This window comes from Ambystoma mexicanum, chromosome 5q (assembly GCF_040938575.1).
Source record: "Ambystoma mexicanum isolate Mex_15411 chromosome 5q, UKY_AmexF1_1, whole genome shotgun sequence".
Classification (NCBI taxonomy): domain Eukaryota; kingdom Metazoa; phylum Chordata; class Amphibia; order Caudata; family Ambystomatidae; genus Ambystoma; species Ambystoma mexicanum.
Window position 1 is genome coordinate 33,795,323 of NC_090933.1, and position 22,084 is coordinate 33,817,406.

The following is a 22,084-nucleotide window of genomic DNA, read 5'->3' on the forward strand; positions in this document are numbered from 1 at the left end:
CCTGGTTACGAGTGTCACTAGTGGGCAAGAAAAGTTTCCCATGTACGAAGGGCAGTCCGTCCTGGTAAACAGGATCCCAATCCGTTACTGTGTGAGGGTGTTGCAAGACCCATTGGCGTATAGCAGACAACATGGGTTGTGAGGGAGTACAGGCACAGACTATGTGACCTTTCTCTAACAACGTATCTGGAAAAGACATGAGTGACACACCCCCTGGGGAACGGGATAATGCATCTGCCTTCCCGTGGACCACCCCCGGCCTATGTTTGATCAAGAAGTCGTAGGCCGCAAAAAACAGATGCCACCATACTTGTCGGCTGTTCACACATTCAAGGGAAGCGAGATCTTGTAGATTCCTGTGATCAGTGTACACAATTGTTTGGTGTTTAGCCCCCAGAAGGTGGTGTCTCCAGACTTGAAACGCGTCCTTGGTGGCAAGGAGCTCCTTCTCAATGACCGTGTAGTGTGATTCAGTGGACGTGAATTTACGTGAATGGTATGCCACCGGGTGTAAGTGGCCAGTCGTCGGGCATGGTTGGGAAAGGACAGCCCCCAATGCAAAGGATGATGCATCAGCCTCTACGACAAAAGGGAGTTCTCTCTGTCATGCTCACCTGGTTCCCACAGGGGCGTCGATCGGACCGGACAGCTGCAGTCTCCACCAACATGATGCGTAGTGAAGAGATGACATCCTGGACTGGCCCGCCTAACCTTGTCTGCTGGACTCGTAGAAGTATTCTCCTGCACGTGGAGAAAGGGATTTAGCCACCCGTGGACTTTAGTGATGCCCCCCCGCCCCCCAACTGTTCTCGTTCTCCCCACTAATCACCTACGATATCCCCTCTTGGTAACCTCACCTTATCATTTTAAATGATGAGCTCTCCATCCTGCATGCCATGCAGGGGCGCGTAGATACCAGTTACTTCACTGGTTTGAAGGTACTGGAGGAGTTCCGGAGGAATATTGACTCCAGTGTCTATAAAGTTCAAAGAGTTCAATATGTCTGATGTTCACTCTTGTTCCATTCCCTCGTTAGGTTGCAGCTGGGTCCAAAAGAATATTGCCTGGAGGCAGCTGATGGCGTTCAGGTAAGAGTATGTATTACCAAACACTGTCCGGTAAAAGTTGCATGAGTTTAACTTGCTGTTTTCTCTCCCTTTATAGGTGCAGCATAGAAAGATGCGGCGAATTAAAGGATAATACCTCCGGTGGTAAAACAGGTAAGCCTATGGTGGCAAAGAGATTGTCTTTGTCGGTTTTCTCGGCTCACCTTGTTATTCCTTTTGTTTTCCCCTCAGGTGCTGGGTTTCGACGAAGAAAATGATGGAGGCAGCGCCGAGTTGAAAGATGCGGTGGACTGGTGAGTATAACGTGGCGCTGCTGCTGGCGAAGCAACGCATGCTGAAATAATGTCCTTTCCAGGCTCGGAGATGTGCTGGGTCCGGAATCAGGTAAGGAATCAAATAATGTCTGTGATCTAACCTTCTCCTTTCTTTTCCTTTTGTCTAGGAGCTCCGGATTCGAGGCGGGCGTGGCAGAAGACTGGATGCTGACTTGCAGACACGGTGAGCGTTACGCTGCTGGATGCAGAATAACACGAAGCACGAGCTGCTGTTCGGCGTGGTTTAAATAGCCTGCAAAGTAGTCCCAGGTAAGAAGTTCCCCAGAACCACACCCGAGTAAAAAATAGTCCCTGCAATAAAATAGTCCCATCCAGGCCACACGTTGGCTTGGACTCATTTGCAGCATGGTCTGCATAAGGTAAGTAAAGTCTATGAGCCTGGCGCCTATGGCGCCAGGACTGATTTCTATGATGAGCCTGGCGCCAAGGCGCCAGGACTGAATCCAAGCAGCCCCCAGCCGGGGCTGTTGGGGTTTTAATGAGTATCTGGATGCCTGCTCCCGGGGCTGATGGACTCGATCCGAATGCCCGGGGGTAGGCATCATGACAGCACTCCCCCTGCCCCAAGGCCCCTCCTAAAGTTGTTCTTCCCCTTGGCCCTGGCTTGTCTGGGAAGTCCCGATGAAATTTTTTCACCAATCGAGGAGCATGAGCGTGGTCACTAGGTTCCCATGACCTTTCTTGTGGTCCATAACCCTTCCAGTCGATTAAATAAAAAAAGTCTTGATTTAACCATTTTAGAGTCCAGGATGTTTTTTACCTCGAATTCAGGTTCTCCATCTATTAGGATGGGGTCAGGTGGTTTAGTTAATCTTGTCCCGGGTTGAACTGGTTTTAGAAGTGAAACATGAAAGAAAGGATGAATCCGCATATTAGAGGGTAATTCTAATTTGACGGCCACCGGGTTGATAATGGCCTTAATGGTGTAAGGTCCCAAATATCTAGGATTAAAAGTCCGAGTTCCTTTCAGAGGTATATGTCTTGTAGCCAGCCAAACTTGGTCTCCGATTCGATATGGTGGGGTCTCACTTCTATGTTGATCAGCAATTTTCTTGTATTTCTCTTTTGCTGGTTTCAAATGTTTTGTTGCCTCTTTAAAAGCTTGTGTAATAGTAGAATGCAGATGAGTTACTGCCGGCATTTCTAAATGCTGGGGCGAATCGAGTTCTGAGGTTCGAGGATGATCTCCATATATGGTATAAAAGGGGCTTTGTCCGGTTCCTGAATGTACAGAGTTATTGTATGCGTATTCAGAAATCCATAAAATGTCCTTCCAATTACTTTCGGTTTGGTGGAGCATACAACGTAGGTATTGTTCAAGAGTCTGGTTGGTTCTCTCCGTCTGACCATCTGTTTGGGGATGGTGACTGGTTGATAACCTTACGTCGATTTGTGCCAATTGACACTTCTGCCAAAATTGCGAAATGAACTGACTACCTCGGTCAGAGATCAATACGGAAGGAAATCCATGTATTCGAACAATATTTTCGAGAAATTCCTTGGCCAAGATTGAAGCAGAAGGTAATACTTTTAAAGGAATAAAGTGGGCCATCTTGGAAAAAAGATCCACAATAACTAGAATGGTGTTGAATCCATTACATGGCGGTAGATCTGTAATAAAGTCTAAAGACAAAGTGTGCCATGGTGTGGGTGGAATATCTAAAGGTTGTAAAAGACCAGCTGGTTTCTTCTTTTGACTTTTGTTCTGGGCGCAGATGCCACAAGACAGTACAAATGACTTTACATCTTTTCGCCAGGTGGGCCACCAGAATTGTCTTTTAATTTTAGCTTCTGTTTTTGCAATACCTGGGTGCCCTTCCATCAGAGCTTCATGGTAATTGGAGATGACTTGTTCTTGTAGTTCCTTGTGTGGTAGAAATAGACGCCCTTGATAGTAAGGTAGGTCATTGACAACTGAATAATCTGGGCCCTTTTTAACCCAGTTCTGCAGGGCTGCTGAATCGAAAAGTTGTTGGATCTTTAAATGAATATCTTCTAAGGTCTGTAGAGTAGTTATCCCAAGAATTCTTTGTTCAGGAATTATAGGCACCGGTTCCGGGTTTGAATATCCTTCTCCCATCCCAATTCGGGATAAAGCGTCTGCCTTACCATTCTTACAACCTGGTCGATAAGTGATCACGAAATCGAATTTGGCAAGGAATAAGGCTCATCGAAGTTGACGCGATGATTGGGCCTTGGCTGTTTTTAAATACTGCAAGTTCCTGTGATCGGTGATTACAGTAATGGTATGCCTGGCACCGAGAAGATAATGCCGCCAAGCCTTGAAGGTGGATTTGATGGATAACAACTCTTTATCGGTAACCGCATAGTTTAATTCGGGGGCAGAGAATTTTCTGGACCAAAATGCTACTGGATGAAGTTGACCGGTTTCCGGATCCTTCTGGGACAGGACAGTCCCCATGGCTAAACTGGATGCATCGGTTTCAACTATGTATGGGAGCTCGGGGCGTGGATGCTTTAAGACCGGTGCCGACTTGAATTTCAATTTCAGTTCTTGGAAGGCTTTTTCAGCCTCTTCGGTCCACAAGAAGCGTTTGTTTTTTCGCAAAAGTGCTGTGATGGCGTGTACAACATATGAGAAGTCAGGAATAAATCTGCGGTAGAAATTAGCAAATCCAAGCATGCTTTGCACCCCTTTAATTGAACTGGGTGATGGCCACTTGAGAATTGCATCCACCTTTCGAGAGTCCATTCAGACTCCTTTTGGAGTCAGGATAAATCCAAGAAATTCAACTTCTGTAGCATGAAAAACACACTTTTCCAATTTTACACATAACTTGTGCTGGCGTAGTTTCTCAAGGACTGCACAAACGTGCTTAACATGGTCTGATTCTGAGGAGGAGTACACTAGAATATCGTCTATGTATACGACGACACAGACGTCAATGAGTTCACGAAGGACATCGTTCATAAAATACTGGAAGGCTGCTGGTGCATTGCACAACCCGAAGGGCATCACCTGATATTCGAATAATCCGTACTTGGTGCGAAAAGCGGTCTTCCATTCGTCGCCCTTCTTTACACGTACCAGATGATATGCCCCTCGGAGATCTAATTTAGTGTAGATGCAAGCATCCTTTACTTGGTTTAGTAGTTCGGGGATCAGAGGCAATGGATATCGGTTCTTCACCGTGATCTGGTTTAATGCGCGGTAGTCTATGCACGTTCTGAGGTCACCTTCCTTTTTGGGCACGAAGAATAAAGCTGAAGATGCGGGGGACTTAGATGGACGAATGAAGCCATTAGCAAGGTATTGGTCCAAGTATTGTCGTAGGTGACGGTTTGCGGGTTCCGTAAGTGCGTAGATCCTACTGCATGGAGGTTGTGCACCGGGTATGAGGTCGATTTGACAATCATATGATCTATGAGGTGGTAAGGTGTTTGCCTGTTCTTTTTTGAAAACATCCTGGAATTCTTGATATTCCTGAGGTAACTGCATGACTGGATTAGTGACTGTGGCCAGGCTTTTGTTCAAGGTTTTTTCCGGGTAACGGGTGTGTGCATACTCTGGGAAGGTTACTCTCTTCTCTCGCCAATCAATACAAGGATTATGTGTTTCCAACCAAGGTATCCCCAGTATTATTTGGAACTGCGGGGCTTTGATTAAGTCAAACACAATAGTCTCTCGATGCCCATCTTACCCAACAGTGACATCTCTGTGGTGGAATGAGTTACAGGCCCAGAGGCCATTTCAGTTCCATCGACTGTGGTGATAACAACCGAAGTGGTCTTTTTGCAGAGAGGTAGATTCATCCTAGAAGCCAATTCCTGGTCCACATAGTTTCCTACGGCCCCGCTATCAATGTATGCCCTAACTGCGTGCATACGTGATGGCTGCCTTGGATCAATAAGGACCATTGGTATGATTAGGTGCGAGGTCTGAGTGTCCTTCTTTAAGCTCGGCAAGTGGACCTCTACGCTTGTCGGACGTGGTCGTTTCCAGAATCAGGCTCTGTTTGATTTCTATCAGCAACTCCGACTACTTTCTTGGATGGATAGGGCAATCCCGTAGAAAATGTCCTGAGGCCCCACAGTACAGACACAACTGCATCTGTCATCTCCTTTCTTTTTCTTTTTGAGTTAAGGGTCCCTTAACCCCCCCGATCTGCATTGGTTCTGATGCATCTGTTCCTTTGGGAGTAACATTGGGTTTAACCAATACCCGATTCTCGAACTTAGCTCGATCAGCTTTTCTATTCTGAAGTCGGTGGTCTAGCTGGACCACTAAGTCTATATATTCTGCGCAATCTTGAAGCTCACAACTTGGGCCAAAACATCTTTGAGTTCACCCCGAAGTCCACGATGAAATAATGTAATTCGCTTTACCTCTGGCCATCTGGTTTCCACCACCAACCTATTGAAGGTTGCGAAATAAGTTAGCAGGTCCTGGTTTCCTTGTCGTAGGGAAAGAAGTTCGTTATCCAGGGCCTGTCCCTGGGAATGTCTGGCAAATAGTCTTTCCATGCTCAATTGAAAACCCTGAAAATCCCGAAGAAGAGGGTCATCCTGGTTGACTAATGGAATTGACCAATCCGCTGCGCTGCCACTAAGGTATGACAGTACAAAGGCTACTTTGGCTTGGTCGTTTGGAAAAGCTCCTGGTCTGCATAAAAAGTGCAAGCGGCATTGGTTCATGAACACGGTGAACCTTTTCGGGTCTCCAGCAATGCGTTCGGGTGGAGCTAAAGGAATGCTCCCTGGTAGAACCACTTGCACAGGGCTGCTCGATGAAAAGGGGGATGAATTCCCCCCAAGTCCAGGTAGTGGTGTTTGCCCGGCTTGGTTTTGCAGCAGTTGTCTGGCAAGATCATCAGTGCGCTCCTTTGACACAATCAGTTCTCTCCTGAGGGCATTAGTTTCTTGGCGCGCGGAGTGCACTTCTGCCCTAAGTTCTCCTAACAATTGGGCTAGTTGGTCGGTTTCTGAGGTCTCCATTATGCCCGGGTGGGTATTTGTAGATAGGCTTCGTGTTCTGTTACGCTCACCTGGTTCCCACAGGGGCGTCGATCGGACCCGGACAGTTGCGGTCTCCACCAACGTGATGCGTAGTGAAGAGATGACAGTCTGGACTGGCCCACCTAATCTTGTCTGCTGGACTCGTAAAAGTATTCTCCTGCAAGCGGAGAAAGGGATTTAGCCACCTGTGGACTTTAGTGATGCCCCCCACCCCCCAACTGTTCTCGTTCTCCCCACTAATCACCTCCGATATCCCCTCTTGGTAACCTCACCTTATGTTTTTAAATGATGAGCTCTCCATCCTGCATGGCATGCAGGGGCGCGTAGATACCAGTTACTTCACTGGTTTGAAGGTACTGGAGGAGTTCCGGAGGAATATTGACTCCAGTGTCTATAAAGTTGAAAGAGTTCAATATGTCCGATGTTCACTCTTGTTCCATTCCCTCGTTAGGTTGCAGCTGGGTCCAAAAGTATATTGCCTGGAGGCAGCTGATGGCGTTCAGGTAAGAGTATGTATTACCAAACACTGTCCGGTAAAAGTTGCATGAGTTTAACGAATTAAAGGATAGTACCTCCGGTGGTAAAGCAGGTAAGCCTATGGTGGCAAAGAGATTGTCTTTGTCGGTTTTCTCGGCTCACCTTGTTATTCCTTTTGTTTTCCCCTCAGGTGCTGGGTTTCGACGAAGAAAATTATGGAGGCAGCGCCGAATTGAAAGATGCGGTGGACTGGTGAGTATAACGCGGCGCTGCTGCTGGCGAAGCGACGCATGCTGAAATAATGTCCTTTCCAGGCTCAGAGATGTGCTGGGTCCGGAATCGGGTAAGGAATCAAATAATGTCCGTGATCTAACCTCTTCTCCTTTCTTTTCCTTTTGTCTAGGAGCTCCGGATTCGAGGCGGGCGTGGCAGAAGACGGGACGCTGACTTGCAGACACGGTGAGCGTTACGCTGCTAGATGCAGAATAACACGAAGCATGAGCTGCTATTCGGGCGTGGTTTAAATAGCCTGCAAAGTAGCCCCAGCTAAGAAGTTCCCCAGAACCACACCAGAGTAAAAAATAGTCTCTGTAATAAAATAGTCCCATCCAGGCCTCACGTTGGCTTGGACTCATTTGCAGTATGGTCTGCATAATGTAAGTAAAGTCTATGAGCCTATGGCGCCAGGACTGATTTCTATGATGAGCCTGGCGCCTAAGGCGCCAGGACTGAATCCAAGCCGGGGCTGTTGGGGTTTTAATGAGTATCTGGATGCCTGCTCCCGGGGCTGATGGACTTGATCCGGATGCCCGGGGGTAGGCATCATGACAGTTCTGGATCTGGGTGTTGGAGGACTGGGTTTGTGGTGAAGGATGTTTTAAGAGACTCAAAGGCTGCCTGATTTACGGTAGACCAATGGAAAGGGACAAGGGGACTGGTCAAGGCTGTTAAAGGGGCAACAATGGAAGAAAAACCGGCAATAAAATGCCGATAAAAATTAGCAAATCCTAGGAAGGACTGCAGTGTCTTAAGATTCATCGGAACAGGCCAATCCGTGATTGCGCGGATCTTAGACTGATTCATAGTCTTCCTCCTGGTGATATATGGAACCCCAAGAACTGAGCTTCTTTTGTATGAAATTGGCATTTTTCAGGTTTGGCAAACAGTGCGTTCTTGCTTAGTCGGGATAACACTTCTCTAACGTGGATGATGTGTTCCTCCAGGGAAGGGGAGAACGCAAGAATATCATCTAGATAGATTACAACATAAGTGTCTAAGATGTCGCTGAACACATCATTTATGATACGTTGAAAAGTGGCTGGGGCATTACATAACCCGAACGGCATCACTGTATACTGGAATAAACCTTGACGGGTGCAGAATGCTGTCTTCCACTCATCCCCTTTGCATATACAGATCAGATTATACGCCCCCCAGAGATCCAGTTTGGTGTAAATGGAGGCATGTGTTAGTCTAAGAGCGTGGAAATGAGAGGGATGGGGTAACGGTTCTTGATCGTGATGGAGTTTAGCCGCCTGTAGTCCACACAAGGGCGGAGATCCCCCTCTTTTTTCGGGACAAAGAATATAGGGCTTGCTGCGGGTGAAGTTGAGGGTCGGATGTGGCCCAAGCGTAAGGCTTGTTGTATTTATTCCTTTAGGGCCAGCTCTTCGGATGGTGACAGGGAATAGATCCAGCCTTTTGGTATTGAAGCACCGGGGACCAGGTCTATGGGGCAATCGTATGGCTTATGTGGCGGGAGGACCTCTGCCGAAGCCTTGTCAAACACAGCTTGGAAGTCATGATATGCTGTGGGTATACTGGCTAGGACTGCACCTACCATATGCGAGGCCGTAGGTGAGTCAGTGTCCTCGCCAATTGCCAGAAAGGCAACAGCCCCAAGGGCTTGTGCAGGGTTGGGCATTCCCTTGGGTTCCACAAGACAGTAGTGTTGGCATGTTTCCGATTCAAAAAGAACTTGACCTTTACCCCAGTGGATCAACGGGTTATGTTGTCGTAAACACGGGATGCCTAAAATGACCCCGAACTGAGGTGTGGAAATGAGGTCGAAGGAAAGCATTTCCTTATGTGTACCCTGTATGACTACCTCAGGGGGGCGGTTTGTTGCTTGATTGGGCCGGAAGCGAGGGAGGTCCCATCAACAGCCTGTACCGGCTCGGGGTGTTTCTTAGCGATTAGTGGTAGGTTAAGTGTATTGGCCAGTGTGATATCTATAAAGCAACCAGTAGCCCCTGAGTCGATCACAATATGTACAGAATGTGTGCAGTCACTGGTAGGTTTTAACAGAGCTCGGACTATGATTGGTCTTATGGGACCGAAAGTGGGGATGGCTTCAGAGGGGATCGGAGAAGTGCTCGCCCTTACCCCCACTTTCAAGGGTGAGCTTTCTGAAAACCCTGGTTCTTGTTCTTTGGTCGACGAGGGCACTCCTTGACATAATGCCCATTGAGACTGCAGAAAAAACAGGCATTGTCTGTTCTTCTGCGTACTCGTTCAACATGGGTTATGGGACTACGTATCCCACCTACTTGCATGGGTTCAATGGGTGCATCTGGTGGAGGAAGAGAGTGATTGCCAGAAAGACCAGCTTCTGCCCGACGCTCAGTTCTTCGGGCGTCTACCTGCAAAGCCAGATCGACCAAATCAGGGTAAACGGCTGGAAGAGATGGTACTACCGAGAGGGCGTCTTTCATAGTGCTACATAATCCCTTATGGAAAACCACAGCCTTCTTGTTCTCGGGCCAGGATGTTTCTGCAGACAACTGATTGAAACATGTTATATATTCAATGAGGGTTTGTCTGCCCTGAGTAAGATCCAACAGTTCCAGGTCCCTGGATTGAGCCTTGTACCTAGTGTCAAACACCTTGGCCATCTCGCTCACCAAGAGGTCAAAATCATAGAGGGCTGGATGGTCGTTTTCTAGCAAAGGATTCGCCCAGGTTGCTGCCACACCAGTCAAAAAGCAAAAAGGCAGCCTTGGTGGTAGAGTCGGGGAACGCCTGGGGTCGGCAGAGGAAGTGGATCTTACACTGATTTAGGAATGTGCGATACTTTCTGGGATCGCCATGGTACCTTTCCGGGGCTGCTAGAGTGAATTGGGTGGGAACCACCACTGGAACAGGAGCTGCGGGGGTCATGGAGGGACCTGGGTTTTGGGGTGTAGTATCCCCAAACTCAGAATCTGCTGGTAATGGGTGCCGTGCCCTCTGTAGGGAGTTGAGGCAGTGGTGGAGTGTGGTTGTGGCTGCAGCCATATCTGTCCTAAGGGGCGTGACGGCTTGCATTGGAGCGGTCACGGGATCCCTGGCTGAGGCTTCCATAATCTGGACGACCAATCAGGCTTCACAGTCTGTTCTGTCTTGAAGGTCGTGTAGATTATAGAACCTCCGTCCCCAAGTACCACACGGGAAGATAGTAAGACAACTGCCCGTGCAGTCCTTGAGGCCACAGGTGTTGAGTGCCGTCAGACTGGAACCAGGAACGCCGGAAGGACCCCTGACCACTATAAGGCAAGCAAGGAGTACATATAAGACAATGGCAACGCAGTATAATAATCAGAACACCAGAGAGGCACCACAATAAGGCTTACCTATATGGAAGGGGAACGGATGCCTACCATAACCCGGGTGGGACAATGGGGGCAGGAGCCTGCAGATAACCGGCGGCAGCAGAAGGAGGGTAAGTCTTAAGAAGCACTCTGGATGGAGTATTAACACCTGAGCCAGCAGAGAGGACCAATGATCAGTGTGCCACGTAGGTTGATCCGTAAGCAGTCCAACAAACAATCCAAAGTTAGAAGCCAGCAGGTAACGACAAGTCCAGGGGAATCCAGATCAAAACCAGGTAATGGAGCCAAGAGTCGAAGTTCCAGGAAAGACAAAACAGTATGACAGTTTGAGGGAGAGACAAAGGAATCTGTAAAGCTGTCCGTAGTCAATTTTAGCCGTAGATATCAAAGAAACGAAGCGCCAAACAGTACTCGTAGTGAAGCAGCTGTGAAGCGTTGTTTGAGCGCTTACCTGGTCCTCTTAACTGCACTGATGAGTCATGTGACCCGAGTCACATGGCGCGTGTTCCGTGTTGATATCAGGTACTCGCTTCTTCCTGATCACGTGACGCGGAGACCGACGCGAAACCAGGTAGGGCCGATGTCCACGGCACACCATTGAATAACGCCATGGTACTTGCCAGTGGAGGAACGGTCGCAAGGATCTCGGGTGACCGTCCAAACCTCTCCTCTTCCGGGTGTGCCTGATCTGATCACCAAACTGCTGCCGTCGGGAATGTGGAGGTAAACGGGATATAGAGGGGGAATGGTGGGAACCTAAAGCGGCACCGAGGTTGCAAGAACGGGGTCTCGTGACAGGAATCATGACACAAACTAAAGGAGTAGCAATGGGGGCTACATATGCCCCATCACTGGCCAACTTATTCATGGCACAGTATGAACAAACACATGCGCTCAGTAACAACAAATTTTTAGATAATATTATTACATGGAGGCGATACATTGACAATATTATCATTATTTGCATGGCACTCTGCAAGGATTTGCAAGATACATTGATTATTTGAATGACAACACTTTTGGCATTACCCTTAAGGACACTCTGATACACCAATATAGATGTTCTTGATTTACACATCTGCATAGAGAACAACCAAACACAGACAACATTTTGCAAGGCTACAGAGGTATACTCCACCTTACATGGAGAAAACCGCCACAGAAAATCCAATGTTACCAACATACCGACAGGGGAGTTCTATCGGGTGCTCTGGAATTGCAATGAGGATGTTCAATTTAATAGGGAATGTCAACTTCTCACAGAGCGATTTAAAGCGAGGGTTACCAACCAGATGTAGTCTGGAGATCTCATGACAAGGTTAAGGAACTGGTCAGATTGAGTGTGTTAATGATCAACCCACAAAAAGAATAATACCAGGGGTGAAACTATAGATATCATTACACAACATTCCAAGGATTCTCATACCCTTTACAAAATAGTGCAAAGACATTGGCACATTCTATGCATGGATTCCGATCTTTGGCAATACTTAGACCACAAGCCTAAATTTTGAGTTCACAAGAGTTCCCACCATCAGGAACAAACGGTGTCCCTCATTTCTTGATACCAACAGTCACAACACAGGCAGTGGAAGTGACTGGTTGCGTACATTGACAGGTTTTCACAAGTGTGGTACTTTTGCAGCATGTGCATGTATGCACATACGGACTGTGACATATATTCATAAGGAAGGCACAGAGATTAATATTAATGACTTTATGAACTCTAAAACAACTTTTGTAGTATATGCCATAATCTGTGTATGTAAGACACTGTATAGTGGAAACACCAAAAGACAGTTACCAATTGGAGTCATAGAGCATCTAGCTAGGCTCAGTAGCCAAGATCCCAAACTACCGCTGGCAGTGCATTGGCAAGAATGTCCCCCGATGCATGATAAAGGTGATCTTAGATTCATTGGATTAATGAAGGCCAAATATGGTAAAAGAGAGGGCGATTTGAAATTGAAACTCAGGCGTATAGAATCAAAATGTAAATGTAACTTGCGCAGTACAATCGAGGGTCTAAACACAGAACATGAGATGCATGTGTTCTTGTGAAACTGTACCCAGATGATGGCAGGAATGTAATATTATGTATACCAATCACTATAATATATGTTTGTAACACTAATCACCCCAGACTGTCTGCTGTATTTTGCTTCTTAACAGTAGCAATGCTAATAAATAGTGGACATAGTAATGCCAAAATTATTACAAAGGCAGAGATCATTTGGATAGGCTATCTTATTGGGAGATTTAGTTACGATTATGCAACACAATTGGAATATGTCAGTTAAACTTTGATGGCATTCTCATCAAGACATGGGCGCTTTGAAACAGTATATTCTTATTGTATAAGCGCGCAACCAGCAAACAATAAATAAATATGGCACAGGCAATACCGTGACTCTGGGGATGGTAATATTGACGGAATAGCAACTGAAAACAGTAAAGTAACGTGTGTGTGATGTCACACGCATGGTCAACCATATAAATAAACAAGCAAAATGGCACCCACCTGCTCTACACTCGCGAGGTGCCTGGGAACTTTCCTGTCCTTACCATTTACTGCTAACAAGGTAAGAATTGAGTATAGATGACAGTCTTTTTGTTACTTATTTCTAACCTGTTGAAATCCTAAACAGCAGCTTGTTTAGTAACGTATTTGGTAAATGTTCTGAGACCCGTAATTGGGAGGCATAGATGACTTTGGCACTATAATTGGATAGTTGACGAATGGTGCCAATAATACATGTAGCAAATGATTCCCTGCCTCATGCAGGGCTTTATAACAAGTAAAAATGTTAATATGTTGACCCAGGACACATCACTTATGATTCCTGATTTTTGCAGGTTTATAGAAGAAGCTGTACACAAGATTCTCTATTGCATCCAAAAGGAAATAAATCGGATGCCAGAGAAGCTTCAGGTGATTCACTGGGTCTGGCTGGGCAATAGACTTAGTGGGCAACTGTACTGTTAATTAGTCCCATGCAATAACGACCCCTCCCTGTTTACAGTGACCACTGAGCATTTGACTATATGATAACAGTATAGCACCTCTTTCCTTCAAGAAGTTACTCGTACCCATAGGGTAAGTGAACTTCAGCACTATATAATATTATGGATCAAACTGGATCTTTTTTATAGTATCAGACTCGCGTATACCTTATATCTCATTATACCAGAATTGGTAAGTCCTAATTTTTACTCTATAGCCACTGGGGCAGCATGGCTGAAAGCACTGGGTTCTACCACTCGGCTACATCAATAACTCATATAACTGCCCACCAGCTAACATTAGCCGTCACAATGACTTACCAGCGCCACATATGGGAAATATTAACGCTTCAGCTTGTATCTACTTTAAATGATTGCAGTGGGGGTTCCGAGTGCTTCACGTAATCCACAACAGGGGCTCAGAATGTCGAACACTGATCACTTGTATCACCAGCTGAGGGGAATTGGACAACAAAATACATGTTACACATGATATCATATGGCATTTATAACGCGCCTATACACAAGTGTTTAAAGGCGCAATGAGGCAAGGGAGGGGGAACAGAGGGAAGACAGACAACGATCCTACTAGGCCAGGTGTCATCAGATCGGAGAGGGGGACCAGGGCCTGAGATCACAGGGTGGCCAGGTAAACCAGTGCAGTTTCAGTATCCGCCAGGAAATCAGCAGGGGAGAGGAGGAGAAAAAGCGGAAGCAAAGAGGAAGGTTTTGAGGTGCTTCCGGGAACCAGAGCTGGTTCTCCTCAAGTTTCAGGGGGGGCAGGGAGGCTGTTCCAGAGGGAGGCTCCGGCCGAAGAAAGTGATCTACCACCAACTCGTTGCTTGGAGAAGCGACTGACCCTGAGGGAGTTGGAGGCAGATGAGCGAAGAGCTTGAGAAGGAAGATATTTGGGAAGAGTTGAAGGTATTGAGGCCCCAGGCCCCAAGCCCCAGGAGGCCTTGTGGACGATGCAGAGGGTTTTGAACTTAATCCTCACAGCCACTGGGAGCCAGTGCAGAGATTTCATTCCTGGAGAGATACGATCCCTTGGCTTGAGTCCAAGGACAAGTCTCGCAGTCCAGTTCTGGGTGAGCTGCAGAGGGCGGAAAGTTGAAGCAGTCAAATTTAGAAAGAGGCTGTTGCAATAGTCCAGCCTAGAGAGAACCCGAGCTCTGGAGACAGTGAGCTTGTGGGGGAAGGCGAGGAAAGGAAGAATACCTCTGAGGAGGTGCAGCTGGTAGTGTGACTTCTTAGAGACATCAGAGATGTGAGGAGAGAAAGAGAGTGTGGAGTCAAAGATGACCCCTAGGTTTTTAGACTCACAGGTGGGAGCAGGGAGAGGGCCAAGAGAGGCTGGCCAGAGAGCGACAGGAAAGGAGGGTGTGGGTGTGCCGATGAGGAGAATCTCAGTCTTGCTGGCATTCAGGCAGAAATCATTGGCGGCACACCACTCCTGGATGGCGGACAGACAGTCAGAGATGAGAGAGGGAGAAGAGGTGGCTGAGGGTAGCCTGAAAATGAGCTGAGTGTCATCCGCATAGCACTGGAAGTTGGGGCCGAGTGCGGCAATGCGGTGGGCAAGAAGTGCCAGGTATTGGTTGAACAGCTAGGGAGAGAGGTTAGACCCCTGGTGAACACCACAGGTAGAGTTAGAGGAGAGGAAGGACCGGAGTTGGACCTGGGAGTGTCGATCGGAGAGAAAAGTCAGCCACGCCAGGGCTTGACCGCTGATCCCCAGGTTATCACGGAGACAGTTGAACAGGATGGCATGGTTGACCGTGTTGAAGGCAGAAGAGAGATCATGTAAGATGAGGACACAGGGGGTGTTGGAATCAAGGTTAGAGAGCAGGTCTTCGCAGATGTTCAGGAGAGCAGTTTCTGTGCTTCTGGCAGCTCTGAAGCCAGACTGGTGGTCATGGAGACAACCAACAGATTCAGTGTGAAGATAAAACTGGGAGATGGCCCGCTTTTCCAGGAGTTTGCCCAGGAAAGGAGTGATGGAGATTGGGCGATAGTTAGCTGGACAGGAAGGGTCAGCAGAGGGTTTCTTAAGAAGAGGGTGCACATAACAAAAACTTTGGAATGAGCTCTTCATGTATACCTTTTTTGTTTTTGTTTTTGTTTGCTGCTTTTGCTGTCTTACCTGCCTGCCCCGCATTTACAAACATGGTATTTAATGGCAACTCATTTGACATTTTTTAGTTTTATATGTTTTTTTTACAATCATGTACCAATTGACAGCCTTGAAAACAACCTTGTGTCGAAACACGTGTTGGCTGGAATTAGAAATACTTTGGATCAGAATAAATTGTGCTTGTGACTAATTGCAAAGTGTACCAAGGAATTTATGATATGTACTAATAACCAACAGTATTTATGATGGAGTACAGGCCATTTGATTGCCAGTGCCTCAAGATCTATGACCAAATAATTCTTCTCCCTAGGAGATAGCATCCTGCTGATATACAAAATGGGATGCTCGAGTCCGTCATGGTTTTGGGAAAGCACGGACTCTAGACCCATCAAGGAAGCGTCCGTTTGTAGAATTAATTCATTGGAAAAGTCTGCTACTCTGAAAAGGGGGCTCTGACATAGGGTATGTTTTAGAGTGTTGTAAGAGATCTCATCTTCCTCCAACCTGATCTTTTGGGGCTCTGCATTTGTAAGTTTGTCAGATAATCGTGAGGTCTTGCTAGAGAAATTTGGGATAAACCGGTGATAGTAGCCGATCAACCCCAAAAATACTCTTATGTCTTTATTTTTTCAGTGTGGGGGTATTCAAGATAGCCATAACCTTTTAGTGCTGGGGTTGAACAGTACCATTACCCACAAAAAACCCTAGGTATTTAACTGCAGACTGAGCCAGTTTGTATTTTCTGGGGTTTGCGGTTAGGCCTGCTTTTCTAAGTACCCGTGTGACAGTGTAAAGGTGGTTCAAATGATCTTCCCAAGTTTTAATGTGTATCACAATATCGTCTATATAGGCTCTGAAAAAGTTTGAATAAGGTAGTAAAATTCGGTCCATTAATCTTTGAAATGTTGCAGAAGCTCCATGCAGACCAAATTACAATACTTTGAATTGAAACAGGCCGATGGGAGTAGCAAAGGCAGTTTTCTCTTTATCAGGCCCATGCAAGGGAATTTGCCAATAGCCTTTCATAAGGTCTATAGTGGAGAGATAGACAGCATTACCTGTCAATACGTGGCATTGGGTAAGCGTTGAAAGCAGAAATGACATTCACCTTTCTAAAGTCGATGCAAAACCTCCAATTCCCATCAGGTTTGCCACCAACATGATAGGGGAGGACCAGGGGCTAGAAGAATGTTCGATTAGGTTAGCCTCCATCATCTGCCTAACTTCCTGAAAAGATGGTTTATTTTTGGGACTCAGGGAGTCTTTAGGGCTTTAAATGTACCACTTAGCCTTTGGTAGTTGTAAGGAACTCATGGTGACAACAGTAAAGACAGACACAAGTGATCACAGTTCAAGGGTGTTTATCAAACTGTATAAATGGGTTGGGAAAACACCTAATCTCAACCTAAATCTAAGATGGGAGCAAGCTACGACCATCAAAAAATAATAAGGCAGTCCTAGTGGTGTCTTGTCAAATAAAAGCACCTATACTAAAAACCTATTACCAATCCTTAGAGCTAATTTCAAAAAGAGTGTGGGATAGTGTTCACAAGAAAAGAAAGAAGTGTTCACAAATGATAAGTCAGGATGTTGTAGCCGGGGTCTCCCTTCCCTACATTTTTCGCACAGGACAAGGCAGGACATTTGAGCACAGCACACTCCTGTGCCTCGCCAGCACGAGGTTACAGTTCCTTTCAACGATGCCAGGACCTTCTGTGGCCAAGTCTCTTTCCGGCAAAGTCTCTTGCATTAGAAGACCTGCTGAACCATAAACACTAAACAAAACAAAAGTTCCTTTGGTAATCTTTCACGTCAGGCGATTGCTCTTCGCCCCTTGGATCCCCCTCAGCCGGGCTCTGATCCTTGTTGTAATGTTAGCCTCCCTCAATCAGGTTCACTACAGCCTTTCACTCAAAAAAGTATCATTTAACAGTCTCAATGTCGTTTTTATCCAACTATCCATTGTGGACATCCCTCAGCCAGGTTCAAACATGTTATCACAATGTTCACGGGTATATCACTGTTTTACCCTCAACTCGCAAGTATCCCTTTGTCAGGTTCACATTTGCCAGTTTCCCAGTTCAGTTTTCTCCGATATGTCAAAGACTTTCGAGTGTACGAGGGGTTTTGCTTGACCACTTTGACACTTCACACTAGCCTCTCCTAAGGCCTCTTGGTTTTCATAGTTTCAACAAAACAACACAACACAAAAAAGGCTTCAGTCAGAGTCCTTCAAATGAGCGTCGATGCCTGACCACTCTGCTTCTGAACCTTTTACTATGGTTCCTTTAATGTTCAACTACACAAGTTCTTTGTTCAACAAGGTTGCATCCTGCAACCTTGGGCCCAGCACAGTTTGGTTTTACCATCTGTCTTCTCCGACTCACTGGCTGTGCTGAACTGTTGGAGTTTCTTGTGTCATAAGTCAAGGACGGCAGCACGGCGGCAAGCGCTTCTCCCCGCTTTGATCATCAGCGCGGGAGGGCCCTTTGTGCCGCTGACACCTGTCACACAACATGCCAGCTGGACTTCCCAGTCTTATGCCTTCCTTTCGGAGGTTTTGCAGATCTGAGTTTTAAAGGGCAAGGGCAATTCCCTCTTCGTCCTCCCGCCAGGTCTCTCTGCCTTTCTCCTCCGCCTGAACTGCCGGTCCGTAATAGCTGCTTTCTTGTGTGTTCGGCCTTGCTCGAAGTGTGCTTTCGTGCGCTGCCTTTTATCCCTTTGGGGAAGGTAAAGGGCCGTCAGGTGTGCATAGTAATTATGAATTGCCTAACTCTGCCTGACCCTTGTGTTGGGACATGTCAGGTAAACAGCCCTAGTGTTGGTCTGTTGTCTGTCTTGGTGTAGGAAAGTGTTCGTGTTGGAAAGCAGGGGCGAGGGGGGGTATAACTTCAACAATGCGCATGAGGGGATCGTGCATGATGGTAAGGTAGGAAAGGGTTAAAATAAATTAGGAAACTGCAGTCATGATACTATCGATTGGAAGGTTGGAGGTTGGGTCAGCCACATACATTCCTTTTAAACTGACATGCATTGCTTTGGTATGGTCACTTGGGTTTAAAAATGGCAGATTGAAGGGGCAGAAGCATCTTCTTGATCCCCTTCAACTTCAAAATCTACATGGTGTCTCTGCCAAGAGTAATCACTGGACACTGATCTATTTCTATCTAAATCCGGAGAACAAGTCTTAGTACATTCACAAACACCAGCAAGTATCATCTGCTTCCTGATATCTAAACAGGGCCAACTATGAGATCATGGATATGAGCGAAACAAAAAGAAAACGCATATCTTTGAAATGACTATCACACTAGTAATAGGAGCAGCCCTATCTGTAATAGAGAAAGTAAATAAACTACTTAATTGTCAAGAACACCAACCTAAAATTGTGATTCCCAGGAATGCCCTCTTGCGTCAGAAGTCCAACCATCAGTCCATCAGCTGGAACTCAGGAGAATGCTTGTACTGGTCAACTTGGATAACCGTAATATTGTTTATAGGGTTGCATCCGAAGAAAACCCACATGAAAGCAGTAGACTCAGCTTGATCATGAGACATGCTATGAAAGAGCTTCACTGCCTGTTGGACATATAATGAAGTTCAAAATCCTATTAATCCACTAGTAAGTATATAGGGCCAAAAGCCCTGAACACTTGCAAGCACTGATCCTGCTAATAAAAACCCCAGAACCTTTGTTCTATCAGAAGCAGGACTACCCTCCAGATTAAATTCAGATAAAACAAGAATTGTGAACAAATCTATAGAATGCAGCACCCTCACCTTGAATTTGCTGGGCTACTTCACTTCTGACTTCCTTTGTCTCCTTCAGGGAAAACCCTGTATCCGCACAATATAATCAATGCTGCACTTCCCCTATTGAGAATTCTTTGCTGGCTGTCTGATGTACTATCCACGATTTGATCATAATGTGATACCACACTTGAAAACAGAACCAAGGTGCACTCACACACAATATCTCAGAGGATTAGATGGAATGTACAAAATACAGTTAAGACTCCATGTTGCTAAGAGCCAACAAGGCAACCTCTAAACTGTTACATAACACCTAAATACATAATATAAATGTGTGAAGTATTCTGGCAAGTGAGGATTAACACCTAGCTAAACCTATGTGTCATTAGATTGAATCCCTATCCAGTACCCTTTTCTCTAGCAGCATACTTTAGTGATTATATTTGTCCTCTGTTCCTTCCCACAGATCAATGCACAATTTCTTATTACACTGGGATCATTGGCCTCCATCCTGCCATCTGCAGTGCTAGGAGTAGAACTTGTGTGGGTATCTGAGGAGATGAGGAAACTACAGCAGAGGTTGCCTATGAACATGTCGGTTCACCTGATCCAGGTGAGTTTGGACTCCACCATGTGCACATTTTATCTCATCAGTGGATTTTAAACTGACCCCCAGGACAAGTACCCAAGTAGACTTCAGCCCTTGTACCTTGGAACAAATACAGAGGTCGTGGACAATATGCTGCATGTTGCTAAGCAACGCTTTGAAGGAAAGGTAAGCAGCTCTGAGTTGAAAGAAGCAACATAGAAAGCATGTGTTCAATGTGTCACAAGTGCATGTCCGGTATTGGATAACAAATGCTGCTGGAGAAGATGATTCAATACTGCTGCGCCAAGTTCAAAACCTCACAAAATTATTGATGGTTCTATTTTATGTTGCCACTGCATGTGGTGGTTTCTAAAACTTCCACATTTCTATTTTCCTTTTGCTGTAAACCTCTAATTTTCCATCCCCACTTTCTGGCTCCTCCCTTGTGCCCCCACTGGTCCTTCAGCTCTACCAAAAGACTTCCCACACATCCATTTGGCACTTCAGAAGCTTTCCTCTATGCAGCACCAGCAAACCACACTGAAAAATGTGCTTGACCTCAGGCATGCACAAGCCAGTCTATTGGTAAGATGGCATATTGTCAATGGCTTTTTAATGATCTGTGCCATCAATGCTATAGGGAAAGTGCACATTTTGCATCTAACACACATCACCTTCTAATGTAAATAACAAAACAGTTAACAACCAAAGAAGTACTGTAAAGGTAAATAAATAATCCTCTCACTTCCAAATATGCACTGCAACATTGGGCCTCAATATGAGTTCTGCAATGCTGCACAGTCTGTGCTGTCATTATGTTACTACCACTTTATTTGGTGGAAATGGAAATTACGGACAGTTTTCCTGCACTACTGAATTCTGATTTTGCAGATGTAGTGGAGGTAAATCCTAAACGATTTACCAAATGTAAAATGTATTGTGGTGGGATTACCTCTTGCACAAATCCTCCAAGATCCCCATGGATCCCTATGGACATTGACCCCACTTGTAATCCTGCAGTAAATTGGCAGGACTCTGTGGCGGTAGCAGGAAAAGAACAAGAATACAGCACATGAGTGAACGGTACTCCTTTTGAAGCATTGCATCTCTAATTCCCAACTCACATCTTTTTTCCACCAGCCCCTGATGCTGTTTACCGAGTTCGCAATCGGCCAGGGATCTGTGGAAATGATAGATGCTCTGCCAACGGTGTTGTCTATCCTGCATCACTTGGTAAGTGTAAGCCTATCAATGCTTCAATTTAAATCAGATTCAATGTCCAAGGAACCAGATACATTTTATGGTCGCAGGGTAATTTTAGCAGAGAAGTGCCATTTGCTCTTTCTTCCATTAAAACACACTGAAGAAGACTCATGATTTAACAAATGTAAAAGTCACTAAAGCAGGAGTAGGCATTATCTGTGGAGTTGGCAGTCAAATCAACATTAAGTTCTGAGATACACACTAATAAACCATGCAGATTTGGCATACTTCCAAAAGGGTGCAGATGAAAATCTTTTTTAGAAAGTCAGCTAGTTGCTACAACCTCATAACATTGATCATGTGTTGTATGATCATGGCAGTAAATGGACAAGCTTTATTATCTGTCCCATAGCCAGTTCAGCTGTATCATCCATGTAATCACTTGCACAACTGTGTTAAATGTCAAAGGTGTATACAGCGCACCGTCACTAACGGAATTGGTCCCAGGCACTCAGGCGGATCTGTAAAATAACAAGGCGGACGGGTTAGGTTAGTCGTGTGAAGAGGGAGTAGGAAAGTGAGAGAAGTGGTGTGCTATTGGCGGCTTCAGTTTGGTTTTCACTGTGCACTGAGCTTTGGTGTGAGTATCGGACCGATGCGAGACCTCGTGTGATGTTGGTGCAGTTTATGTGTTGTTTGTTAGTTGTTGTTGCAGTGTGATGAAGTGTGTGCGGTTTGCTGGGCGAGAAAATATGTGTGGATTTTCAGGTGAGTTAGGTTTGCAGAGATTTGAGATTGGGTTAGTAGGTTACATATCCTAAGCCATTGCAGGTCTTGTTCTATTTAACGGGCATTCCTGTAGGTAATCTTAATTGCCACTTTCCTTTCTTGTCCATCTAATTGTTGTAAGTGATGGCGTGGCGCGTTGCTGGCTATGTTGTATTTGAACTTAGTGT

At 45.9% G+C, this 22,084-nt stretch overlaps 1 protein-coding gene across 5 annotated transcripts in view; it reads left to right on the plus strand.

Annotated features, from left to right (window-relative positions):
• The window catches only part of LOC138497169 (uncharacterized), an 870,532-nt gene that overhangs the window by 716,054 nt on the left and 132,394 nt on the right, over nt 1-22,084 (plus strand). For all 5 annotated transcript variants that reach the window (XM_069620454.1, XM_069620455.1, XM_069620457.1 and 2 more), the window contains 2 exons: nt 19,803-19,949; nt 21,066-21,158. In XM_069620454.1, the coding sequence (XP_069476555.1) occupies nt 19,803-19,949; nt 21,066-21,158 (240 nt within the window). The remainder of the gene's footprint in view (nt 1-19,802; nt 19,950-21,065; nt 21,159-22,084) is intronic.